This window comes from Petaurus breviceps, unplaced genomic scaffold (assembly GCF_028583685.1).
Source record: "Petaurus breviceps papuanus isolate PSGF00001 unplaced genomic scaffold, PetGlider_PUasm1.0 177, whole genome shotgun sequence".
In the NCBI taxonomy this organism is placed as follows: Eukaryota; Metazoa; Chordata; class Mammalia; order Diprotodontia; family Petauridae; genus Petaurus; species Petaurus breviceps.
The window spans coordinates 5,257,544-5,280,631 of NW_027185776.1; the positions used below are offsets into that span (position 1 = coordinate 5,257,544).

The 23,088-nt window shown below is 38.3% G+C and overlaps 3 protein-coding genes across 7 annotated transcripts in view; 1 reads left to right on the plus strand and 2 right to left on the minus strand.

Moving 5' to 3' along the window:
- The window catches only part of UBR7 (ubiquitin protein ligase E3 component n-recognin 7), a 442,484-nt gene that overhangs the window by 314,164 nt on the left and 105,232 nt on the right, over positions 1–23,088 (minus strand). The gene's annotated exons all lie outside the window — the stretch shown is intronic.
- LYSET (lysosomal enzyme trafficking factor) overlaps positions 1–23,088 on the minus strand; it is a 389,296-nt gene that overhangs the window by 260,982 nt on the left and 105,226 nt on the right. The gene's annotated exons all lie outside the window — the stretch shown is intronic.
- Positions 1–23,088, plus strand: part of ITPK1 (inositol-tetrakisphosphate 1-kinase) — a 394,723-nt gene that overhangs the window by 155,850 nt on the left and 215,785 nt on the right. For all 5 annotated transcript variants that reach the window (XM_069086036.1, XM_069086031.1, XM_069086033.1 and 2 more), the window contains exon 4: positions 9,185–9,310. In XM_069086036.1, coding sequence (XP_068942137.1) covers positions 9,185–9,310 — 126 coding nt within the window. The remainder of the gene's footprint in view (positions 1–9,184; positions 9,311–23,088) is intronic.

A 23,088-nucleotide genomic window follows, 5' to 3' on the forward strand; every position in this document is an offset into this window, starting at 1 on the left:
ACACACACACACACACACACACACACACACACACACACACACACACATACACACACACACAAACTGGCTGTGTGACCTTGGGGCAAGTCACTTAACCCCAATTGCCCTGCCTTCCCCCCTCCAAAAGAAAACCAGCAAAAAAAAAAGTAATTTCTAAGTATTTGACAATTAATAAAAATACAGTAAAACAGATAATATTAAGATGTGGTTTTCTAATCAATACAGAATCTGCAAGAATTCTTATGTGTGGTTTAGTGGCTCTGTGTCTATTTGAGTTTGACTGCACCGGACTAGATATTCTCGCTATCAGGCTGAACATTTTGTGTAGAAAAGTTCTCTTCTAACATTGACATTTTGTAGTGTGAAAAGCCTAACTTTGTGCGAAACTTCCTATACCACAAAAATTCCTGTGTATGTGTCTGACCTCTTCCTTCTGGCTGCCCCATGTTCCATGAGTTTTTTTTTTCCTCTTCTATACCTTTCCCTCCTTCCCAGTAGACGTGCATATCACTTAGTTTGATTCTCTTTTGGCTTCTTTTCTCTTCCAACAAGCCATGAGGTGACTATTGAATGAATAGCCTTGGCTTCAGAGTATATTTAGTGAGCTTATTTATTTAAGCTCTTCTAGGGAAGGTAGTGAGTGTCTCAAGCTTATTTTGTATTTCCCTGGGACCCATCAAATGTTGAATTGATTTGGCATTCATGCTCTTAAAGGACTTGCAGGATGATTTAGTGGTTAGGTAACAAGACTTGAAATCAGTAAAACCTGGGTTCAAAACCTGCCTCAGACACTTAATTGTTGTATTAATATTGTGCTTCAGTTTCCTTATCTATAAAATGGGGGAAGAGTTGAACTTGATAACTCTCTTTAAGTTCCTTTCTGCTCTAAATCTGTGAAGCTGTATGGGGATGATAGCTTGAGAGGAGAGTAGTAGGGTCAAGTTGAGAGTGGTTTGGGGTTTGTATTTTTTGTTTTCTTGATTATTTTGTTTTAAACTCTTGGGAGACATCTGGCCATGTTTGTAGTCAGGGTGAAGGGAATCACATAGAATGATCAATATGTTGATTGTGCCAACTCGAAGATTTTTAAGTTATAGAGCAGTTGCAGTCTTTGGTTTGAAGAAGTGAAATCACAGCTGTTTAAGGTATTATTATCTCCCTTTCATCTCTATTATGCTCTAGTCTAACATAAAGCCTTTCTTGATACCCCTAATTTTTATTCTCTCCCTCCCTAAACAACCTTGCATTTACTTTGCATGTACTTACCTATGTGCAGGTTGCCTCCTCCAGTGGATATGTACCTTCTGAAAAGCAGGGGCTTCAGTTTTGTCCTTGCATCCCCTCAGCTTGTTTTGGAGCCTGGTTAAATAGTATATCCTTAGTAAATGTTTATTTGGTTTGATTGATTTAGGGTGGAAGAAAGCACTAATTCTGAAATCAGAGGATATGACTCTACTCACTTATCTGTGTAACCTTGCCTTAACCTCCTGGAGTTTCAGTTTCCTCTTCTGAAAAGTGAGAAGTTTGGGTTAGGTGGCTACTGAGATCCCTTCCAACTTTGCAGGTCTGTGGTTTTATGATTCATTAGTGATGTGTTTTGAAATCTCTTCCAACTTTGTTATGATTTATTATTTTCAGTTCCTTTGGCTCTATTGTTCTGTGTGGCTGGCAGGCACTGAAGTCCAAAGCAAAATCAGTGATACCAAACAAAGAATTAGCTTTTAGATTCTTTACAATTTCTGCCATTGAGGGTGTGCTTGGTGTCCTCTACCTTAATGGACAAGATAGGGTTGCTGCTTGCTTTTTGTTGTTGTTTTCAGGCAGTTCCATTGTCAACAACTGAACAGTGTAGTTGGACAGTTATAAAGGGAAGAATGAGAATGAAGTTTGGCAAGTTTAGAGGGATCTTTTAAAAATGCCCTTTTTATTCATTAAACAAAAGCAGCACAGTTTTAAGACTGTGTGTGTGTGGTAGATTGGTGATATTTTACCTTCCTCTCACAGAGACCATGTTGATCAAAGAACAGACAAAGAAAAAGAAGTACCAAACACCAACCATCTCTTACCTTTAGGGATCTGTTCAGCTTGCTATTAAAGGATGACTCTTAGTTGTTGAGATTTTCTGAGCAACAGAAGAGGAAACTTTTGTTCTTTAAGGAAGTATATAGTTAGTGGAGATTTCCTAGCTCTTTAAAATAGTTAGCCTTCAGAATCTTTGTTGATTCACTGAATCAGAATCATTGGGAGAGGAAGAGCCAGGGTAGTAGGAAAGAGGACTGTATGTAGAGTCAGGAAAATGATCCATGGGCAAATCACTTCTCTCTGGGTCTCAGTTTCCTCATGTGTAAAATAAGTGAATTGAACACATATGGTCCCTTCCAGCTCCAGAGAATGTTGAAACTTAGAATCATTTTAGGTTATAGAGCATTAGAAGTGGAAAGGGACTTAGAAAAATAGAAACAGAGAATATTAGACCTAGAAAGGGACCAAGGAAGGAAGGAAACAAACATCCATTAAGCTCCTACAGTGTGCCAGGTACTCTGCTAAGTGCTTTACAAATGGTATCCCTGGGGAGTAGGTAATATTGTTACTGAAACATAGATTAAAAGTGGCTTTCCCAGGGTCACATAGCTAATAAGTTTACAAGAGTGTATTTGAACTCATTCTTCCTGATTCCAGGACCAACTACCTGAGAACATAGATGGTTGGATCCTAGACTTTTAGAGGTGGAAGGGGTATTAAAGGTTATTTATTTAGCATCCTTGTTTTATGGGTAAAAAAACTAAAGACAAAAGAGATTGTCCTTTTATTCAAGGCCACAGTATTGTAAAACTGATCTCATGAGATCCAGTGCCTTTTCCAAAGTACCCAGTAACTGACTTGTAATTCTTTTGGCTTCTCCAAGAAAAATTGGGAGACAATTATAAATAAAAATATGGGGACTCTATGTTGTGATTCAGACTCCATTAACTAGTAGGTTTCTGTTCTTTGCCCTTATCAAAATCAGTTTTGTATTTTATGGATCTGGGTACATATTTTATTCCCTCTATTAGCTTGTATATTCCATGAGGTTAAAGACAGTCTTCTAGTACCTAGAACAGTGCTATGCCTATATTATCATTTGTTGAATTTGTAGACAAATCTATTTCTATACCTGCCTCTGAAAGAGGCAATCCATGTTTTGTTTATAGGTAACTGGTCTTGGAGGCAGGATCATCTATTCCTCTTCTTCCCACCCTCCCCAACAAGAGCAGCCAGGCTCTGATATCTGAACTTTGGCCTTGTCTTGCCCTCAGTGGGGCCTCCACAGGCACATACTCACTCAGCACCTTCTATCCTCTTCCACCTGCAGCTTTCCTTTAAGTGTTGATTTCCCCTCATTAAATGCAAACTCCTTTTGAGAGCAGGAACTGCCTTGCTTGAATTTGTATCCCCATTGCTTTCTCACAGATTAAACAATACAATAAACGATTAATGCTTCATTAATAACATTAATAAAAACTTGCTCTGTCTCTGCTCTTTGAAATGATATATTAAAGCGAAGTTTCCTGAGTTGCTAATCTGCGTTGGTAGAGGGAATACTCACACTATGAGGTTCCTACATAGTGAAATCACAAGTTGGTACCAAAAAGACATGTAAAATTGCATAGTAACAGTTTGGCTATAGATAGGATGCTGGTCTTGGATTCAGGAAGATTTTGGAATAAAATCTGGTCGCTAATATTGTTTATAATGTCTTGGTTGCCTCAGTCATACTCTATTGGATTTCATAGGTAAATTTTTCATGTGATCTTTGACCTGGGACTGGAAGGGACCTCAGTGTTCAGTTCTCTCACTTTATATTTGAGGAAACTGAGGTCCACAGGGGAAGGTTAAACTGCTTGCCCAAGGTTCCACAGGTAGCAAGTAGCTAAGGCAGGATTTGAACCCAGAGTTTTTGACCCTACCGTACAATGTTTGAAGGCAGTACTGACACAGAAGTTGCCTAAACTGAGGAAACTGCGTATCTGCCTTTTGTGCCGATCTTTCTGCTAGTCTGGGCAAGAAGACCATTCCACCATTAGCTAACAGGTACCCTGAGGGAAAATCTAGCTAGGTACATCAGAGAGTTCTTCATGGGGCTTTCTCTTAGGTAGCAAAAAGTCACTGACACTGACCTACTTTTGTAGAATAAAAAATAAAACTGAGAAACTTTTCATTAGAGTGTGAATCCAACAGGCTTTAAATCTAGGTATTTCTCCATAGATGATAGCAGGTCTTTGTTTTTAAGATAGTATAATAATAATGATAAGTAATGATAATATAACATAGCACAGTGCTTGTTACATAAGTGCTATATAAATGTTAGCTGTTATTATTTAAAATATGCTTGTATCCATCCATCTTCTATGTATCTATCTATCTCACCTTTTTTTGTGGAAGCCAGATCACCTTATTTTCAACCAGGCCGTCACTTATGGGTCCCCTCCTACTGTTGATCAGCTACCTGCTTCTACCTACTCAAGTGACTCTCCTTCTTCAGCCTTCCCAGTACCAGAGAATATAGTCATGCAACACCACCCTTCTGTCTCCCACAAATTAAATTCTATTGGTTTTAAAAGTGGAAACCATTTTCAGGAGCATTCCTTGGGCTCCTAGACTCAAGTGTGAATTGCATTTGTGGTCACTCAGCCAACAATAGTTTCTTGTTCTGCCTGCTCAGCAAAGCATCCTCAGCCCTCTAACTTGAAAATATAGGTTGTAGCTTTCACAAATCCTCTTGTTTGACACAGCAGGCAACCCTTTCATCTGAGGGTGTTGATTGGTTCCCTGAAGTTGAAAAATAAGATCTCTAAGGTAGAAAAAGATAATTAGGAGGCAGTGTGAAGTCCAGGGAAATCCCTCTGTTAGCCTGGGGTGGGGGGGTTAAGGGGCAAAGGTTGAGGGGGGGAGTAGAAGAAGTTTATTCAAAATGTGATCAGAAAACTCGCAAATGCCTGATAATAGTGTACACTCTTCACTCCTGCCAGATTAGGGGTTTGTCCTTGAAGACACTAAGCCTGTGAAATATTCTCAGGGCTTCCAAAATACCTTCCTTTCACAAAGATGAATAAATTGCAGCATTGAGCCTATGATGAGTTGTCTCTTGCTCAGCTGGTACAAATTCTGCATTTGTGTTCTCTAAACAATCCTTGAAAATTGTTCCCCTCTGGAAACATTAGTGTCCATGGGAGGCATTGAACCTTCCTGGGGACATTGACAAGTTCCTTTATTACAAAGTACATCCCTACTAGGTATCACATCGAGTAAAAATTATATGTATAGAATATGTAATATTTAAAAATATTTTAAAAACAATTTGACCTGTGATTTAAATAATAACAGAGAATTCCATGTAAGGAACTGCCTTTGACTCAACCATACTATGTTGCCTCTTCCATTTGTCATTATCTATAGAATTAATTCCAAGGTTAGCATGTTGTAGTGGAAAATCAAAAGACCCAAGTTCTAGGTGCAGCCATGCTAATACTTTGATGTGTGAGACAATACGTGCTAGACTTGGAAAAGGAGATGAGTTCAATTCCCAGCTTTGTCATTGGTGAGCTGTGTGACCTTGTACAAGTCATCATCTGTGCCCCCCTTTCCCCCCAGTCAGAATTTTATCATCTGTAAGATAGGAAGGTCTGTTTCTTATGAGTCTAGAAGTCCCTCTCACTCTCTAAACCTCAGTTTTCTTTTCTGGAAACCTCAATTCAATAAATATTTAGAAAGTATCTTACCATGTCTAAAGTCCTTTGCGAGGTACTAGGGATACAAAAAAATTTGAAGGAATTTAAATGTTAATATGAAGGGGTTAGGTAGCTGATATGGTGCCTACTAAGTTCCAGGTACTTTATAAATATTATCTCACTTGATCCTCACAACAACCCAGTTAGGTAGATGTAGTGGAGAAGAACATTGGCTTGAGAGACAGAGTTCTCTCTATAACATTGAACAATCCTGGGCCTCATTTTGTAAAAAGTAAAATGGTATGATAAAACCTATGGGATTGATAATAGTTTTAGTATGAGATGAAATGCTATGATGTCTGTAAAGGGATTTGTAGATCTTGAAACCTCTGTTGATGTTATTTATTTATTCTAACATGAGAGAAGTGGACAAGATGATTTTTCAAGGCTCCATCATGGCTCTAGTTCCACTGCAGTGTTTTCTATAAGGAAATTGTATCATCATACCCTCAGCTTAGGCCTTGAGTGTTGTTAGACACTGACTTTGGCCTTTTCTGGCTCTTTATGAGGCACCAGTTTTTTCCTCCCTGTAAAATGAAGGGTTTGGATTACATGATCTTTGGGGTTCCTTCCAGGTCTCAGTCCTTCAATCTCGACTTCAGAGTAGATAGAAGTAAAATCTGGAAGAAACCTTTTTGGGAGACCATCACAAGAAGAAATTGATAGGTCTGTGTAAAAGGCTTAGTTGGGGGAGGGACCCTGAATTTTCACCATAGATAAATCTAGCAGTGTCCCAAGTTTCTGTTCTTATGAAAGGGTTTTATTGGCCTTAAAAATGCTTGGAAAATACACAAAGGAAGGTGGACAGCTTCCAAATCAGAAATGTTTACCTTTTGAGTATCAGACTGGAACACGAAGAGCCAATTTTCTAAACAGCCCTTGGTTGTCAGGTCTACACTGTGCTAGGCAAATTCCAAGAGACTACAAATCCAAATGATTGAGGCTGCCTGTTTCCCCTCATTTTCAGTCTGCATCTGCAGAGAGAAGGGATACTTCTGAGAGAGATACCCAGCTCCAAGGCTTCTCAAAAGAATACTGTAAAGCTTAATTTTGGAAATATTCCAAATAAGGGGGAATGATTGAAATGGGCCCTGGAGGTACATTTCCCTGTGCCGTCCAAGCAATCCATTTGTCATGTGTAGCCTGACCTGCCACATTTGATTGTGCTAGCCTAGGGTTCTAAGGCATTGGTCAGAACCCGTAAAGGAAGCCTTCTTGCCCAAACCACTACATCCCTCCCTAATAGGCCTGATATTCCAGGACTATGTGGCTTTATTTTTCTTTCCCAGTTTTGGGAATTTGTAATGTTGGAGGTGTGGGGGAAGGATAGTAGATTGAGAAAAATCCCAAAAACCAGGGTGACCACACCAAGAAGCTTTCTCTTTCCTTCCACAGCTTCCTCTTCCCCTGTCCAATCCCAGGGATAGGAATTTTGCGTGTGAACCTTACCAAGTTGTCCATCAATTTGTTAGGGGCTTGGTTTCCTTTCACAGAGATATTGTGAAGAACAAGTGAGAGTATTATGTAGAGCAATTTGCATTCATGGATTTAGAGATTGAAGGAATTCTAGAGGCCATCTGGGACAGCTCCTTTATCTCACAGAGGAGGAAGCTGAAGCTGTGCAGTGATACATAATTTCCTTAAGGTCACACAGGTCTCCTGACTCCAAGGAAAGTGCTCCATTCAAAGTGAACCATTCCTACATGGTTCAGTACAAAGTAATGGGTTTGGAGTCTGAGGACCTAGATTGGAACCCCAGTTTTTCAAGTTACTACCTGTGTTACCTCAGTTTCCTCAGCTATGAAATGATGATTGAATTATGAAACAATACAATCCTTTATTAATGTGAGCCATTATAGCATAGTATGATTATATTTCGTTATGTTAATATTGTGAGGCAATTTTCATTAGTGGATATAGAGCCAGATTGGAATAAAAAATGAATCAGTCTCAACAAGTCTTTTAATAGGGATTTATTGGGCACTTATTTTAAGTGTTGAGTTTGAATCTGCCTCAAAACTTATATCCTTCAAAAGTCATTTAATCTCTCTCAGCCTTAGTTTCCTCACCTATAAAATGGGGATAATAATAGTACCTATATCACAGGATTGCTCTGAGAATCAAAAAAGATTGTGTGAATTTTTTACTTTGCTAACCGTTAGGTGCTATTTAACATATAATTGCATAATATTATATAATTGTATTATATGATATATGATGATACTAGCTATTATTTGTTCACAAATAAATAGAAGGCAGAGTTTTTGTCTTCATGAAGTTTGTTGGTGAGCTAAGATACGATTTGAGAAAAATAATGATTATATAATTGTGGCATAATGGATAAAAAACTGCTTATGGAACCAGGAAGACCTTATTTCAAATCCTGCCCACTGGTTCTGTGGCTGTAGACAAGTTTCTTAATCCTTGCAGTGCACTAGGCAGTTCTATAAGGCTAAGTTTTAGAGAAGATTTTTACCTATATTGGTTACTCTTTTGGGAGTTCCCTATATCAGGTAAACCAGAGATCCAATCTGTGTCTTTGTGTTTTTCCTGTGTGACCATCTTTTCATCCATCAGTCTGTCTACCAATCCATCTAGCATTCCAACTCATCTCTATACTTTTACAGCTATAAGATTAATTCAGTCCCTTTTTACCTAGATTGGTTTAGTGACCTCCTATTCCATTTACCTGACTCCAGTTTTCTCCACATTCCACTCCATCCTCCATTCTGTTATGACAATGATTTTCCTCCAGCATTGCTCTCACCACATCATTCTCCTACTCAGTAAACTTTAGTGGCTTCCTAGTGCTTTAAAGATAAAATGTAAGTTCTTTGTTTAGCTTTTAAAGCCTTATACACCATGGCTCCAACCTGTTTTTCTAGGCTTATTGGACATGCCTACTCACGCTGTATGATTTAGTCAATTGGGCCTCTCTCTTCTTCCATATGACATGCCATCTCTTATTTCTGTGCCATTGTACTGGCTACTCCTTATGCCCAGAATGCCCCCATCACTTTTTATCTCCCTTCTCTTCAAGATGCAGTTTAAGCACCTCTTTCTACATTAAAACTTTGTCTGGTCTCTTTAGTACCATTTCCTTCTCCTCCCTTCAGTGTTCTTTGCCCCTGTCCTCTTCACTCTACCTTGCATTTATTTTGTTTATATAGGTATACTTATATGTGTATGTGTGAGAACATACACATGCTTGTCATCCTCATTAGAATGCAAAATTTTTTGCTCATAGGGATGTTTCATTCATTGTATTTGAATTTTCAGTGAGTAACATAGAGCCTGGTATATAGTAGATAATTACTAAATAGTTATTAATTGATATATTCAATGCTTGGCAATTGAGAATGGTCTAACTGCTTTAGAGACTGAAGTATTGTCCTTTTTTTCTCTTATTCCTTTAGCTCAACCTTAGCAGACCAATTGAGGAGCAGGGTCCACTGGATGTGATCATACACAAACTGACTGATGTCATCCTTGAAGCCGATCAGAATGATAGCCAATCCTTGGAGTTGGTTCACAGATTCCAGGTGGGTAATTTCCATTGCCTAGAGAAACCACTGTTTATCTGTTTATCTATCTATTCATCTAATCATTTATCTGTCTGCTTTTATCCTCATCCTCTTCTTCCTCCTCATTTCCATTTTGCTGATCTGTACTAAGTATCAGGAGTGATACAATATTTCATTAGGCCATGATCTCAGTTCATATGGGCCTGAGATATAACCATCAGTGAATTCTATGCAGTAAAATGTGATTAGAGCACATGTAGAGCACTATAAATAATGTACTTTGTGATCTTTTGAGAAAAATCAAGTCTATATACAGTAGAACCCCCTTTGTCACTTCCCCTCTTCTCTTCCTCAAAGGCCTTTTCAGTCTTTACTCATACATTCTCTTTTCTTATATCCTTTGCAATTATATCTTGTTGAAGATCTTGCCCTGCATGCTTCAGCCTTGGATTAGTGCCACCCTTCATTACCTTTTCTCTTACTCATGTGCTGCTAAATGAAATAGGAGAAAATCATGAAGCTATGTTGCTTGTGTCTAACACAAATTTATGTTATATGATATCAACTGGGCCCTCAGTGGGGCAAGGCAATGCTTTTATCATACTTTAGTTGACTCATTGACCCACTTAACACAGCAGTTTTTCCACCTTTTCATTATTCTTCAGATGACTCATCTTACCTCTCTTCTTCATTCCCTCCCTCCTATCCTCCTCTCAGCCAAGAACCTTGCTTTATACAGAGGTATCTCAAAAATGTCTTAGTGTAGCTTTAAGCTACTAAGGCTTGCACTAAACCTTTTAGGACATCTTTATTTCCTTGAGACCTTTTGATGAGAAGTATCATTTCATCACTCATATTCCTGCTGCAACTCTCTTCTCTTTCACTCCTATCTCATGAGGAGGTGGCTCTTTTCTTTGCCAAGGTAAAGCCCTTCTATATGCCTGCATCAGATTCTCCCCTCTATCATTCCCACACTCATTTATATTGTCACTTTCTGTCTGTATTCCTATTAACTACAAACATGCCCACATCTGCCCTTTATCAAGAACTGTCACTTAATCCATTCCTTGCCAATACCTTTTGTCCTATGTCTCTCTTCAATATTGTGATTAGAGAAGACTTTTCTTTGATCAGTCTCCACTTCCTTTCCTCTATCTTTTTTTTTTTTACTTTTTGGAGGGCAATTGGGGTTAAGTTACTTGCCCAAGGTCACACGGCTAGTTTTTGTGTTAAGTGTCTGAGGCCACATTTGAACTTAGGTCCTCCTGACTGGGCCAGTGCTCTATTCACTGTGCCACCTAGCCGCCCCTCTCTTACTATCTTCTTAATGGTCTACAATCTTACTTCCTGCTTCATCATTAAACTGAAGCTGCTTTCTCCAGAGTTACCAGTGATCTCTTAATCTAACGACTTTTTTTCAGTCCTCATACTTATTGTCTTCCCTTTTTCCTTGATACCCACTTCTTTCTAGGGTAGTCAACACTTTCTTTTAGTAATTCTATTCTCTTTTATTTCTTTTCCTGTCTATCTGATCTCTCCTCAGTCTCCTTGGCTAGCACTATGTCTAGGTCATACTTGCTAAAGTTGAGTGTCCACTAAGGTTCTGTTGGTGGACTTGTGAACTGATATACCCATTCTGGAGAGCAATTTGGAACTATGCCAAAAGGGCTATAAAACTTTTTGTACCCTCTGATAGAGTGATGCCACTACTATGTATATATCCCAAAAACATCCAAAAAGGGGGGATATACAAAAATATTTATAGCAGCTCTTTTTGTGGTGGCTAAGAATTGGAAATCAAAGAGATGCCCATTAATTGGGGATTGACTGAACAAGGTGTGGTATATGATATGATTGTAATAGAATATTATTGTGCTATGAAAAATGACAAGCAGGATGATTTGAGAAAAACCTGGAAAGACATACATGAACTGATGCTGTGTGAAGTGAACAGAACCAGGAGAACATTGTACAATAACAACAGTATTGTTCAATGAAGAATTGTGAATAACTTAGCTATTCTCAGCAATACAATGATCCAAGACAATTTCAAAGGACTCAGGATGAAGCATGCTGTCCACCTTCAGAGAAAGAACTGATTGACTGAATATAGACTGAAGCATAATATTTTTTACTTTTTTTTATCCTTTTATTCTAGTTTTCTTGTATAAAATGACTAGTATGGAAATGTTTTACATAATTGCACATACATAACCTATATTGAATTGCTTGCCATCTAAGGGAGAGGGGAAAAGAGGAAGGGATAGAATTTGGAACTCAGAATTTTAAATAAAAATGTTAAAAAAAATTTTTAAAGACTTATAATTAAAAAAAAATAAAGTTGAGTGTTCCCTGTGCTCTGTCTTGGACCCTCTTCTCATCTTCTATACTTATCTTGCTTGATGATCTCTTCAGCATCCAAGGATTCAATTTATCATATCAAGCTGATGGTTCTCAAATCACTTATCCAGTCTTAATCTCTCTCTGTTGACTCCTAGTCTCTTATCCAACTACCTGTTTTCCATCTCAGACTGGATGTTCCATAGACATTTTAAATTCAGAATGTCATTAATTATCTTTCCCGCCAAATTTTTCCTTCTTCTTAGTCTCGTTGTTACTTTCTAGGGCACTGCCATCCTTCTAGTCATCCAGGTTCAAAACCTTGGTGTGGATTCCACACTTTCTTAAACTTCCATATCCAGTCTCTTGCCGAAGTTCTCTTGATTTTATCTTTGTAACATTACTCTTGTATCTATCCCCTTCTCTCATTAGACTTTGTCATCTTGGCGCACTCCCATATCACCTCACAACCAGGCTTTGGTACTGACATTTTGCTTGATCTTCCTGCCTCAAGTTTCTCCCTGCTCCACTCCATCTTCTGCTTGGTTGTAAAGTTGAAGTGTTGATATGAGCATATCAGCCCCCTGTTCATTCACCTCCAGTGGCTCCCTGTTACCTCCAGGAAAAAACATAAAATTCTCTATTTGACCTTCAAAATCTTTCATTACCTGGCCCTTTCTTACTTTTCTAATCTTCTTATACCTTAACAGTCCTTCCAAATACTCTGTGTCCTAGTGATGATGGCTTCCTGGCTCTTACCTGGACCTCCAACTAATATTTTCAAATCTTCTTGTCTCCTGTGCCTCAAATTCTGTTCCTTTCTATCTTTACCTCCTGTCTTCCACCAAAATCCCACCTGGTATAAGACTTATCCCCTTCATCCTAGTTCCTTCTTTCTGTTGAATAACTCCAATATATCTCGTGTGTGTGTGTTTGGTTTATCATATATGTGTGTGTATACATACATATATAAATATAGATATATAGTAATAATTGTTAGTCATGAGACTGTGGGCTCCTTGGGAGTAGTCTTATTTTTTGTATCCCAGACTCTTAGCACACATACTTACACAGTGGGAGTTTAAAATGTGTGCTGACTGACCTCTGTACTCTCCTCCCTTGCTGCAGTTCCTGAGAAAGAAGTGACCTCATTGCCACGGCTGATTCTTCAGTTGCTGTGCTTTTTACACTATCCCCCGATTCTAAAGGGTTTTCCCCATTAATTATATCCTCCCCATGCCCTCTACTCTTCTCCCTCACCCCTCGTTCTTAATCCATTGACATCTTCTTAATTGAAAACGCACTTTTCCTTAATAAACCTTTCCAAGTGACTCTATGATCTCCTCAAGCTATTGCCCCATATAATTCTATTCCCTTTCACGGCCAAATCCTGAAGAGTCATTTCGATTGTTGCTTCTACTTCCTTATTCCTCCTCCCTCTCCACCATAGTAGCCATGTTGCAAAAGAAAACACAAACAAAATCATAAAAATGGAGTTAAAAAAACAACAACAAAACTATGTTTCAGTCTGTGTTCAGAGTTTCTCAGTTCCTTCTTTGGAAGTAGATAGCATTTTTCATGATGGGTCCTTCGGGATTGTTTTAGTGTCTTGATCAGAATAGCTAAGTCTTTCATAGTAATACTGCTGTTTTTTTTCTGTTCTTTTGACTTTGTTTTATTGTTCCTTGATGTTTCATGGAGTCATTAGCTTCCATTTGCCCAATTCTAATTTTTAAGGAATTCTTTTCTTCAGTGAGCTTTTGTACCTCATTTCCCATTTCACCAATTCTGCTTTTTAGGGCATTATTTTCATCAGTGGATTTTTGTAACTCTTTTTCCATTTGGTCAATTCTGTTTTTTAAGGTTTTATTTCCTTCAGTATTTTTGTGTGCCTTTTTTACCAAGCTGTGTCTTTCCTTTTTTTTTTTTGTTTTTGTTTTTATTTTGATGGGAGTAGGGCATTTGAGATTAGTAACTTGCCCAGAGTCACACAGCTAGTAAGTGTCTGAGGCCAAATTTGAACTCAGGTCCTCCTTACTCTAAGGCCAGTGCTCTGTACACTGCATCACTTAGTTGTTCTTTTGCTTTCATTTATTTACCTGATTTTCCCTCTATTGCTTTTACTTGGTTTTGAAAACCCAATTTTTAGTTCTTCCAAGAATTCTTGTTTGGCTCGTATCCAATTCACATTTTTTCTTGTGGCTTTGCTTGTAGTAGTTTTGACTTCATTGTCTTCTTCTTAGTTTGTGTCTTGGTTTTCTGAGGCACCATAGTAGCTTTTTACGTTCAGGATCTTTCTGTTGTTTTTGTTGTTGTTTGCCCAATTTTTCACCCTAATGTTTTGATTTGGAATATTTGGTTAATGTTGCACCCTGTTCTTGGCATGGAGGGTGGGGTAGAGGGAGATTGGGACTGGAGGCTGTCTCAAACTTTAGGCTTTTTTTGCATTGCTGTTTTCATAGGTATTTCTGGGGGTTTGGAAGTTTTGAGATTCTTCTGAGGTGGTATGATCTGGGGAGAGGTGTGGTTACTGCTCTTCTGGTTTGAACTTTGGTCTTCATCCAGGAAGGATCCCAGATCCCTTGGGATTGCAAATATTACTGCTCCTTAGGGCCTCTGTTTCCTTTTGACAGCAAACAAATGGTTCCTTAGGGTCCTTGGTTCCTTGAGGTTGGAAGTGATACTGTCTCTCAGGGCTCTCTCTCTCTTTTTTGGCATAAATTGCTCTTCTCTACCCTTTAATTATGACCCAGAAGTGGGTATAGTCAATGGAGGTGCCTAGTCATGTGTCCCTTGCTAGCATAGGAGTCCCCTGTAATCTCTTTCTGGCCAGTTATTGGTCCCATTACTGTCTCTGCTACTGCTTTTGTGGTCACCAGCTAGTCCCGTCACTGGTGTTCCATCTATGGGGTCTTTGCACCACCCTCCTTCCCCATGTCACAGACCGCTCTTTCCAGCCTGTTTTTGTCTCAGGCTGGATGAATATCTCACTTTATAACCTTTTGTTGACTGTACCACCTTTAGAATTTTATTTCAAGTGTTTTTTAAATTTTGAGGATGTTGGGAGATCTCAGGTGAGGATTTTCTCTTTTCTGCCATCTTGGTTCCCTCTTATTAATTTCTGTCTTCATCACTTTATTACAGCTGCTTCAAGGTTACCAACGAGTCCCTGTTAAATCTGACAGATTTTTCTTTATCCTTGTCCTCCGTTGGAACTTTTGATATTGAAAAGCATGCTTTCTGCTTGGATGCTATTTCTTCTTTTGACTTCTGTGATACTACTTTCTCTTGGGTCTCTCCCTACCTGTCTGATTTCTTCTCAGTACCCTTGGCTAGAATTATCAATCTCCTGTCCCTTAAGTGTGGATGTCCTGGATCTCCTCTTCTTTTTTCTCTGTATTTCTTTTTTTTTGCATCCCCTATTAGAATGAAAATTATCTAATGCCCAGATTTGTCTTTTTTTTCTTCCTTTTGTATTCCCTAGCATTTCATACAGTGTGTTTAACTATTGTTTGTTGAATTGATTACAATTAAAACTAGAATATCAAAGTTGGTTGTTTAGCAGGGGTTTAGGAAAGGTTTAGGGGAGGTGTTGGCATTTGAGGTGGTCTTTAATATTGGGTCGGAATTTGACTGGTGAAGGAGTAGGAGGACATTCTAGGCAGAGGAATTAGTAAAGCCACACAGGTATGACCAGGTGACCAGAAGTAATTTGACTTAGCTAAAGCATAAAATAACTGGGATGTGAGGTGGGAATATTAGATAAAGCTGGAAAAACTTAGGGTGAGGCCAGACTGAGAATGCCAGGCAGAGGAAGGTGTTAAAGTCCAGTGATTTTCAAACTTTTTGGTTTCGGGACCCTTTTATACTTTTAAAAATGATTGAGGACCCCCAAAGAGCTTTTGGAAAGGTTTATTAAGTTAAACCTTGGAAAGGTTTATTAAGTTAAGGGGTGTTTTAAACAATTGATGTACTGTATTCAAAACTATTATTATTATAAAATTATTAAAGAAAGAATTTTGACATTGTAAACCCCCTGCATAGACCTCCTGGAACCTGGGGTTTCTTAGACTACACTTAGAGAACTATCGTTTCTTCTGTTGTTACAGGAGATGACTGAAGGGGGAAGGGATAGATTTGAAAAGGAAAGTGATGTAAAAATAAGAGCTATCCATAAAATATGATTTTTTAAAAATGAGAGAAATAGAAGAGTCAAAGGTAACTCCAGTGTTTTCATTATGGAAACAGTGAATGTTTCTTCTGTTGAGGGAAGTAGGTTTATTACTATTTTTTTATTCCTTTTCAGGGGACAAGAATCACAAGTTCAGTTTTAGACTTGTTGATTTAATGAAAGACTTGACCTAGATGAGTTGTGTCCTTCTAGTTAATGCTGACAGCCTCTAATTCTGTTTTTTGTTCAGACTTGCATTTTCATTTAAAAAAAGGAAACTCCTAGTAGGAACACTCCCTTTACTTATCCATTTCCTCTACTATGCTCTAACTATGCTCTAATCTCAGAAAGTTGCCTGTGTCATTGAGAGGTTTAAGTGACTTGCCCAGAGTAATACAGCCAGCATAGATCTCTGGTCTGATTAACTCTGAGGCTGGCTGATTCTTTCACCATCCTCTCTGTGCCCTATTGTCTTAAGTTTCCTTATAACTGCAACTTGCTATGTTATAGGGGCTCTTCTAGTTCTTATATCCTCTGGTCTTTGATTTTAAAATAACCCCGAAGAGGTTGCCTTAGTGGCTAATTGGCGCTTTTCTTGTTGATTTTATTTCTGACCTCTGTGCTCCCTTCCTTGCCTCTCATTTGTTGTAAGATAAAACCAAAACAATAGAACAGCTCTTCAAGTTTCTCTCTCTGGTAGGTACTGGCATTCAGATCTTTGGGCAGTTGCCTTTTCTCCTAAGCTGCCCCAAACCTCCTCATTCTGGGTACATATCTTTTCCCCTCCCAAATCTATTGGTTCCCATAGTGATATTGCACTTTTTCTGTTGTCTTCTGCCTGTTTTCCTTTTCTCTTGACAAAAATGTGACTTATATTTTTGGATTCTGACTATAGATATGAAAAAACACATATCATAAAGTTGATATTTTTAAAAGAGTTCCTTTTGGAATTTTGATGTTTTCAGAGAACTTCTTTCAGTTTGTGACTTATTAGAAAGATGAAATGACTCTTTTTTCCAAAGAAGAAGGGGGGGGGGTCAGTTTTTCAAATGATATTAATGTGTTTTGAAGACATTTGATTTTTTTATTTTATTACTGTGGGCATCTTTGAACTCTGCATTCTTTTACTTATTCTCAGTCTTGCTTGAATTTGGCTATGGTGATCACACCAATTATTGATTTTGGTTTTCAATTGGATCCTGAAGGGAACAAAAACAACAACTTACATGTGTATTGTAGCTGAAAACTTCTTAGTCCTCCCTCAGTGCCTGGTTCAGTGTTCTGTGCAGTGTGGGCAGTTACACAACATGTTCATTGAATGGATAAAAAGTACTTTCTTGGTAATACCTCATTTGATAAAATAGATAATACCAGAATCTTAGATAGTAGAGAGTGCAAATATTTACTTACACACACACACACACACACACACACACACACACACACACACACACCTCTACACCTACACCATTTTTCAGTTAAGTGAATTAGTAACTTGCGCAAGGTCTAACAATTGAAGTATCAAGTAGCATGCAACCATATGCAGTTGTAAGTCTTCTGATACCAAGGTCATTGTTCTTTTTACTGCGCTGCCCAGGAGTGCCTGTATATTCTACGTACTTTTCCCTTACATACTTTTCTTCCTGCTTTTTCCTTCCAGACCTTCATCTCACCAACCACCAGCTGTGCCAGTAGCTAGCTATCTGGAAAAGTGAGAACTAGGAAAGACCTTAGCTTGAAAAGACCAAGGTCTCCTACTGTATCCATAGCCATCCCAGTCATCCTGATCTGTATCTTCCCGCTAGACCCAGATGGCTCTGGAGGAGAAAGTGAGGCTGGTGACATTGCACAATCCTCCCTCACTTAAATCCAATTTACTTGAAAAAGTCATGGAGGGGTGGCTAGGTGGCACAGTGAATAGAGCACCAGCCCTGGAGATAGGAGGACCTGGGTTCAAATTTGGCCTCAGACACTTAACACTTACTAGCTGTGTGACCTTGAGCAAGTCACTTAACCCCAATTGCCCTGCCCTCCCCTTCCAAAAAAAAAATGCAAAAGTCATGGCATCATCTTATTGATGTCGTGGTCCTCTTTCAGAATAAGGGACTAACAACAATAATCTAGAAAGGTCCTATTCTCATATTCTGAGGAAAGGGGTAAAAGGGAGAATATTCATCATGCCTCTTCCCATTCTTTCTGGATTCTTTCTTTGATTGCTCTCTGAGTCATCTGTGTCATGCTCTGGCCAGACATAATTTAGTAATTGACCATTTCTCCTATAAAGAAACCATACACAATCTAACTTTAATTTTAAATGCAATTGGCCTATATGGCAGACATTTATTTAGTGTGGAGACATGGTACAGTGAAAGGATTATAGTATTGGTAGTCCAAGTACCCAAGTTCAATTCACAGCTGCTCTCCTTACTTTTGGGATGTTGGGCAGATCACTTAGCCTCTCTAGCCCTCAGTTTCTTCATCTGCATAGTAATGGAGTTGACCTAGATGGTATCTTCCAGCTCTGGATCTGTGGTCTTTTGATTCTTCTGAAGAGTGCTATTCTAGCTTCTTGGGGAGATACAGAGTTCTTACAAGACCAAAATCTCTTGGAGCCCATAGTTAGTAGGAAACTTACAAAGTACAGGAAAATGGTAATAAAATTAAGAAATGATATGTTGTATTCATGTACCACAGATTGTTTAGTCATCCCCCAGTCCGTGGGCATCCACTTTGTTTCTCAGTTTCTTGATATCAGAAAAAAAGTGCTGCTAAAAATGTTTTGGTGTGTGTGTAGGCTTTCTTCTTGCAGTGGCCTCCTAGTAATGGAGTCTCTATCGTCAAAATATGTACTTTTTAATCATTTTATTTGCATGCTGAGGGAAATGAGTGATATTAAAATTACCAAAAGACATAATAAAAATTTATCTTTAAAAATAATATATGTTAGTATGATACACAAATGCTTTGAAGTCTGAGGGGAAGGTCATTTCCACTCTCGGATCAAGGAAGGCTGCATAGAAGAGGTGTCAGCATTGAGTTTGAGTCTTAAGGGGTCACAGGAATTCTTTGAGTGCTGTTTTTGTGGGACATTTATAGAGAGCTTGCCACTTGCAGCACTTTTCTCATGGACATGGGCTTGAAACATTATTTCTCACTATGCTTTGGGGAGAAACTTGTGTCCTCTTCTAAAAATGTCTCTTTTAGGCTGTTTCTAAACTGGAGAGGAAACTGATAAAAGGGAAGCTTGGCAAGAATTTTGTAAATTCTTTAAATTTGTAAATTTGTAAAAATTCTGTAAATTATGTAAATTGTCCTTGTTCTCACTTCTGCTATGCATCAATCCACACAAGTCTTTCCAGGATTTTTTTAGGAAATTCATCCTGTTTGTCATTTTTTACAATGCAATAATATTCTGCTACATTCATATGCCAAATTTTCTTCTTTACCACTCACAAATCGATTGCTACCTTCCTTCCAGTTCTTGATTATAACAGATGTTATAGTCAAATGTTCAGAACATGGCTAAAGATAGCAAGATGACCATTATATTGTTTGGGAGACTGACCTTTAGCCTATTTTAAATGATCATTTTAGGTAATAGTGACGAATTTTTTTTGCCTGTAGGGCCATAGTGGCTGGCTTTTCTTTTGTTTGTGAGTTAGGCTAAGCAGAAAGGACATTATTGAAACTGCTGCAAGGAAGTTTGATGTAAGACAAGAAATTTAGACTTATATAAAAAGTTCTCAGGGATGAGGAAGATAGTAGAGTCCTAGTTCTCCAAGTACCTTAGGAAAAGTGAAATATCAGTCCATGGGAAGTGGAACTTGCACTGCAGTAGAAGGAACTGAGGTAATCTTTGGCTTACTCTGGATATCCTTTCCAGTCTTGAGATTTTTCTGGTAAATTCTCTTAAACTTAGAAGTTCAATTCAACAGATATTTATTAAGCTTTTACTAAATGCGAGCCAATGTGTTAGGCAAGGATAAACATGAAATACTCCTTGCTCTCAAAGAACTTACATTCTTTTGGAGGAAACAACATTTCTACTCTCTCCCTCTTTCTTCTTTACAGGAGCAGGGCAATTGAGGGGAATTGGGATTGGCTTCCTGTACAGTAGGGGTTCTTAATCTTTTTTGTGTTGTGGTCTCTTTTAACAGTTTGGTAAATCCTGTGGATCCCTTCTCAGAGTAATATTTTCAAATTCATAAAATGAAATATGTAGAATTACAAAGGAAACCAATTTTATTGAAATAATAGTCACCATTTATTCAGTATCTGCTCTGTACCAGGCACCAGGCTAAGTGTTGGGAAGACAAACACAAAAATAAAGGAAGGGAAGGAAGGTAGAAGGAGATCCTTGAGGGCCCTGCTCACAGGAAGCTTATAATCTGATGAAGGAAGACAACGCAGAAAAGGAAGTGGTTAAGGTGGGGGTTAGGGGAGTGGAATGAAGAAGTTCAAAAGAAGATTGTATTGGGTACCCTTAAAAGAGGCCATGGAGCCCATAGCTTTGCCCTGTAGTCAGAGCTGCCAATCAGATGGGCAGAGGGTTCTGATGGGATGTAAGTACCAAGACTGATTTAGTCTTGCAAGATAATGTGATTTCCCAGGAATGAATTTCCTGAGGCAGGAAGACATGAGAGGCAGAGGATCCTGATGAGATGTGAGTGCCAAGGCTATTTTAGTCTAATTAAGTTATTAAAAAAAAAAAGTTCTAGGACCCAATGTTATAAGGTGGCACTTGAGTTGGGTTTCTAGGGAGGCCAGAGATTTTATGAAGGAGAAGTTCATTCCAGGTATAGTATACAAACTTGTGTGAATTCATGGAAGGGGGAGATAGAATGTCATATTTAGGGAGGCCATTTTGACTGGAACATAGAGACATAGAGTGTGCAAAGTAGAGTAATGTGCAAAATCCAGTTATCTGATAAGAACCAGGGAATTTTCCTGCCTTAGGACCAGAACTGGCCCACCAGAAAGAGATATGAAACTTTCACAGATCTAGGGATTAGTGTTAAATGTAAATTTTTGAGTGACATCTAAATGCTGTAAGCAATTCTTCATCAGTTCAGCTCATTACACATTTTCACCAAGAAAATTTTTCCTTCTAGCCTAACATGTATTTTTTTCTTCTCAGAATTTCTATAGCACTGCAAGTCTGAAACACATCATGTAGCCACCAAGTCTTATATTAGTGTTTTCTTTTTATACTTGGAAAAGAGATTTAAACTTGTTCTATTTGGCTCCACAGGGCAGAATTTAAGAACTTTAAAAAGAAGCAAATTTTGGCTTAATATATGCAAAGACCTGACAATCTGGATCTGTCCCAGAGTGCTTTGGATTACCTTGAGATAGTGAGTTCCCTATCACTGAAGGTCTGTAAAACAGAACACCTATCAGAGATTCTAACGAGGGGGAGGGGGGAAAAGGTGGGGTAGTTGTTCAGGTGATGCTTAGATTAGATGCACCTCAGGGGTTCTTTACATTCCTCTAGTTTCTGTGAAATAGGACCTAGCACATAGTAAATGCTTAATAAGTACTCTGTCTATGGAGCTGTGTCTTGATCTGCATATCCCATGTATCTGTATATGTGACCATCCGTCTCTCTGTTTATCTCTCCACCTGTGACTATCAGAGAAACAAAAAGGGTTATGGAAAAACAGAACAGAAACATTTAAATTTTGTTATTTTTGGTAATTTGTACTGTCTGAATTCCTGTTACCATGGCATAGTGGAGAAAACACTAGACTTGGAGTCAGAAAGAACTGGGTTTAGATCCCACCTCAGACCCTATTTAGCTGTTTCTCTGGGCTTAATTTCTCTGTTCCTCGTTTTTCTCATCTCTAAAACTAGGGGATTAGACTTGAACCTTATGATCTTTTCTAGCTCTTAATCTATGGTCTTGTGTTTTGTCAATTAAAATTTGTATATTCTCTCAGCGCTCTTGACAAAATGACAAATTTTGTCAGTTAAAAAAAAAAGCCTCCCATTAACCTGTCAGTTTGCCAGATGATAGTTTCATACCAGATACTTCTTGAAAATGCTGCAGACTCATAACTTGGATAGCCAACTGTGCCTGATTTTTTTTTAATGCTTAGGAAACGAATAGTTTTTTAGGAAACTACATAGAAATGTTAAGAGCAGTGTCAAGATGGGTGCTGCCGTGAGAACCACCTCCTAAGATTATTAGCCCAAGGCAGAGGACCTTAGTTCATTAACCAGAACTTTGAGCTGCTTTATCTAGAAGTAATAAAAAAATTGTTTGCCCTGGCAGCTCAGCCTGAACATGTTTTCTCCAAAGTTAGTATACAAGGCCAGGGGGAGGGGATGAAAGAAGAATTAGTTATGAAATATTCCTGAAATATCTTACTGCCTTGGGTGGTCATTTGTATAGTCAGTCAGCTATCAGGCATTTAGCCCAGTGCTTGTTTGGCACACATAGTAGGCACTTAATAATTGTTTGATTAATTGACCTAGCAAAGATTAAATCCATACTATGTGCCAGGTTCTGTGTACCTGTTGTGTTACACTGAAAAGAACAATAGTGTACTTGGGAGTATGAAGATGAGGGAGTCAAATCATGGCTGTGCTGATTACTACCTATATAGTTATAGAGCACGTTGTTTTCATCTCTCTCTAGTCCTCACTTTTTTCATCTGTAAAAATGGGCATATTTATATAAAATCGAACCATCAACCTACAGTGAATAGCTCTAATATAGGGAAAATCTTTTTTGTAAGGTATAAATCAACTAAGAAAATGGAAGTGATAATTGTTAGGTTAATAATACTAATAATGGTCATGTAGAATTTAGAACAATGCCTACAGCCATTGGTAGTGGCTTTTTTCTGGACATGTGCCTAGGTCCTAGGGTTTGCATGACCTATACAGTATTGGAGGCCATCTCTTTGTGTTGGGACTGAAATGTTTCTGGCTTGTAAATTCTGGCTTGATGATTCACTTGTTTTCATGCTTCCAAAGTTTATCCAGTAAAGCCAAAGACCTCCTGCTGTTTCTGTGTATTGAATGATGTCTCTTTACCTACCTTCCTTAGGCTGTGTTATCAGGAAATAGACCCATTCAAAGTTCATAGGGCTGACTCCTGGCTTGTTTTCAGTGAGCAGCAGTTCCCTATGTTGTAAAGTTAGTAGTTGCCATAATAAACAGCAATAAAAATGATGGTTCAAAAGTTTTTAATAGCTTTTGGTTGTTTGGTTATCCTGTATTACATAGTAATATTATTATTCTCTTTTGGTGCCTCATCATGGTGAATAGTAATCTTGAG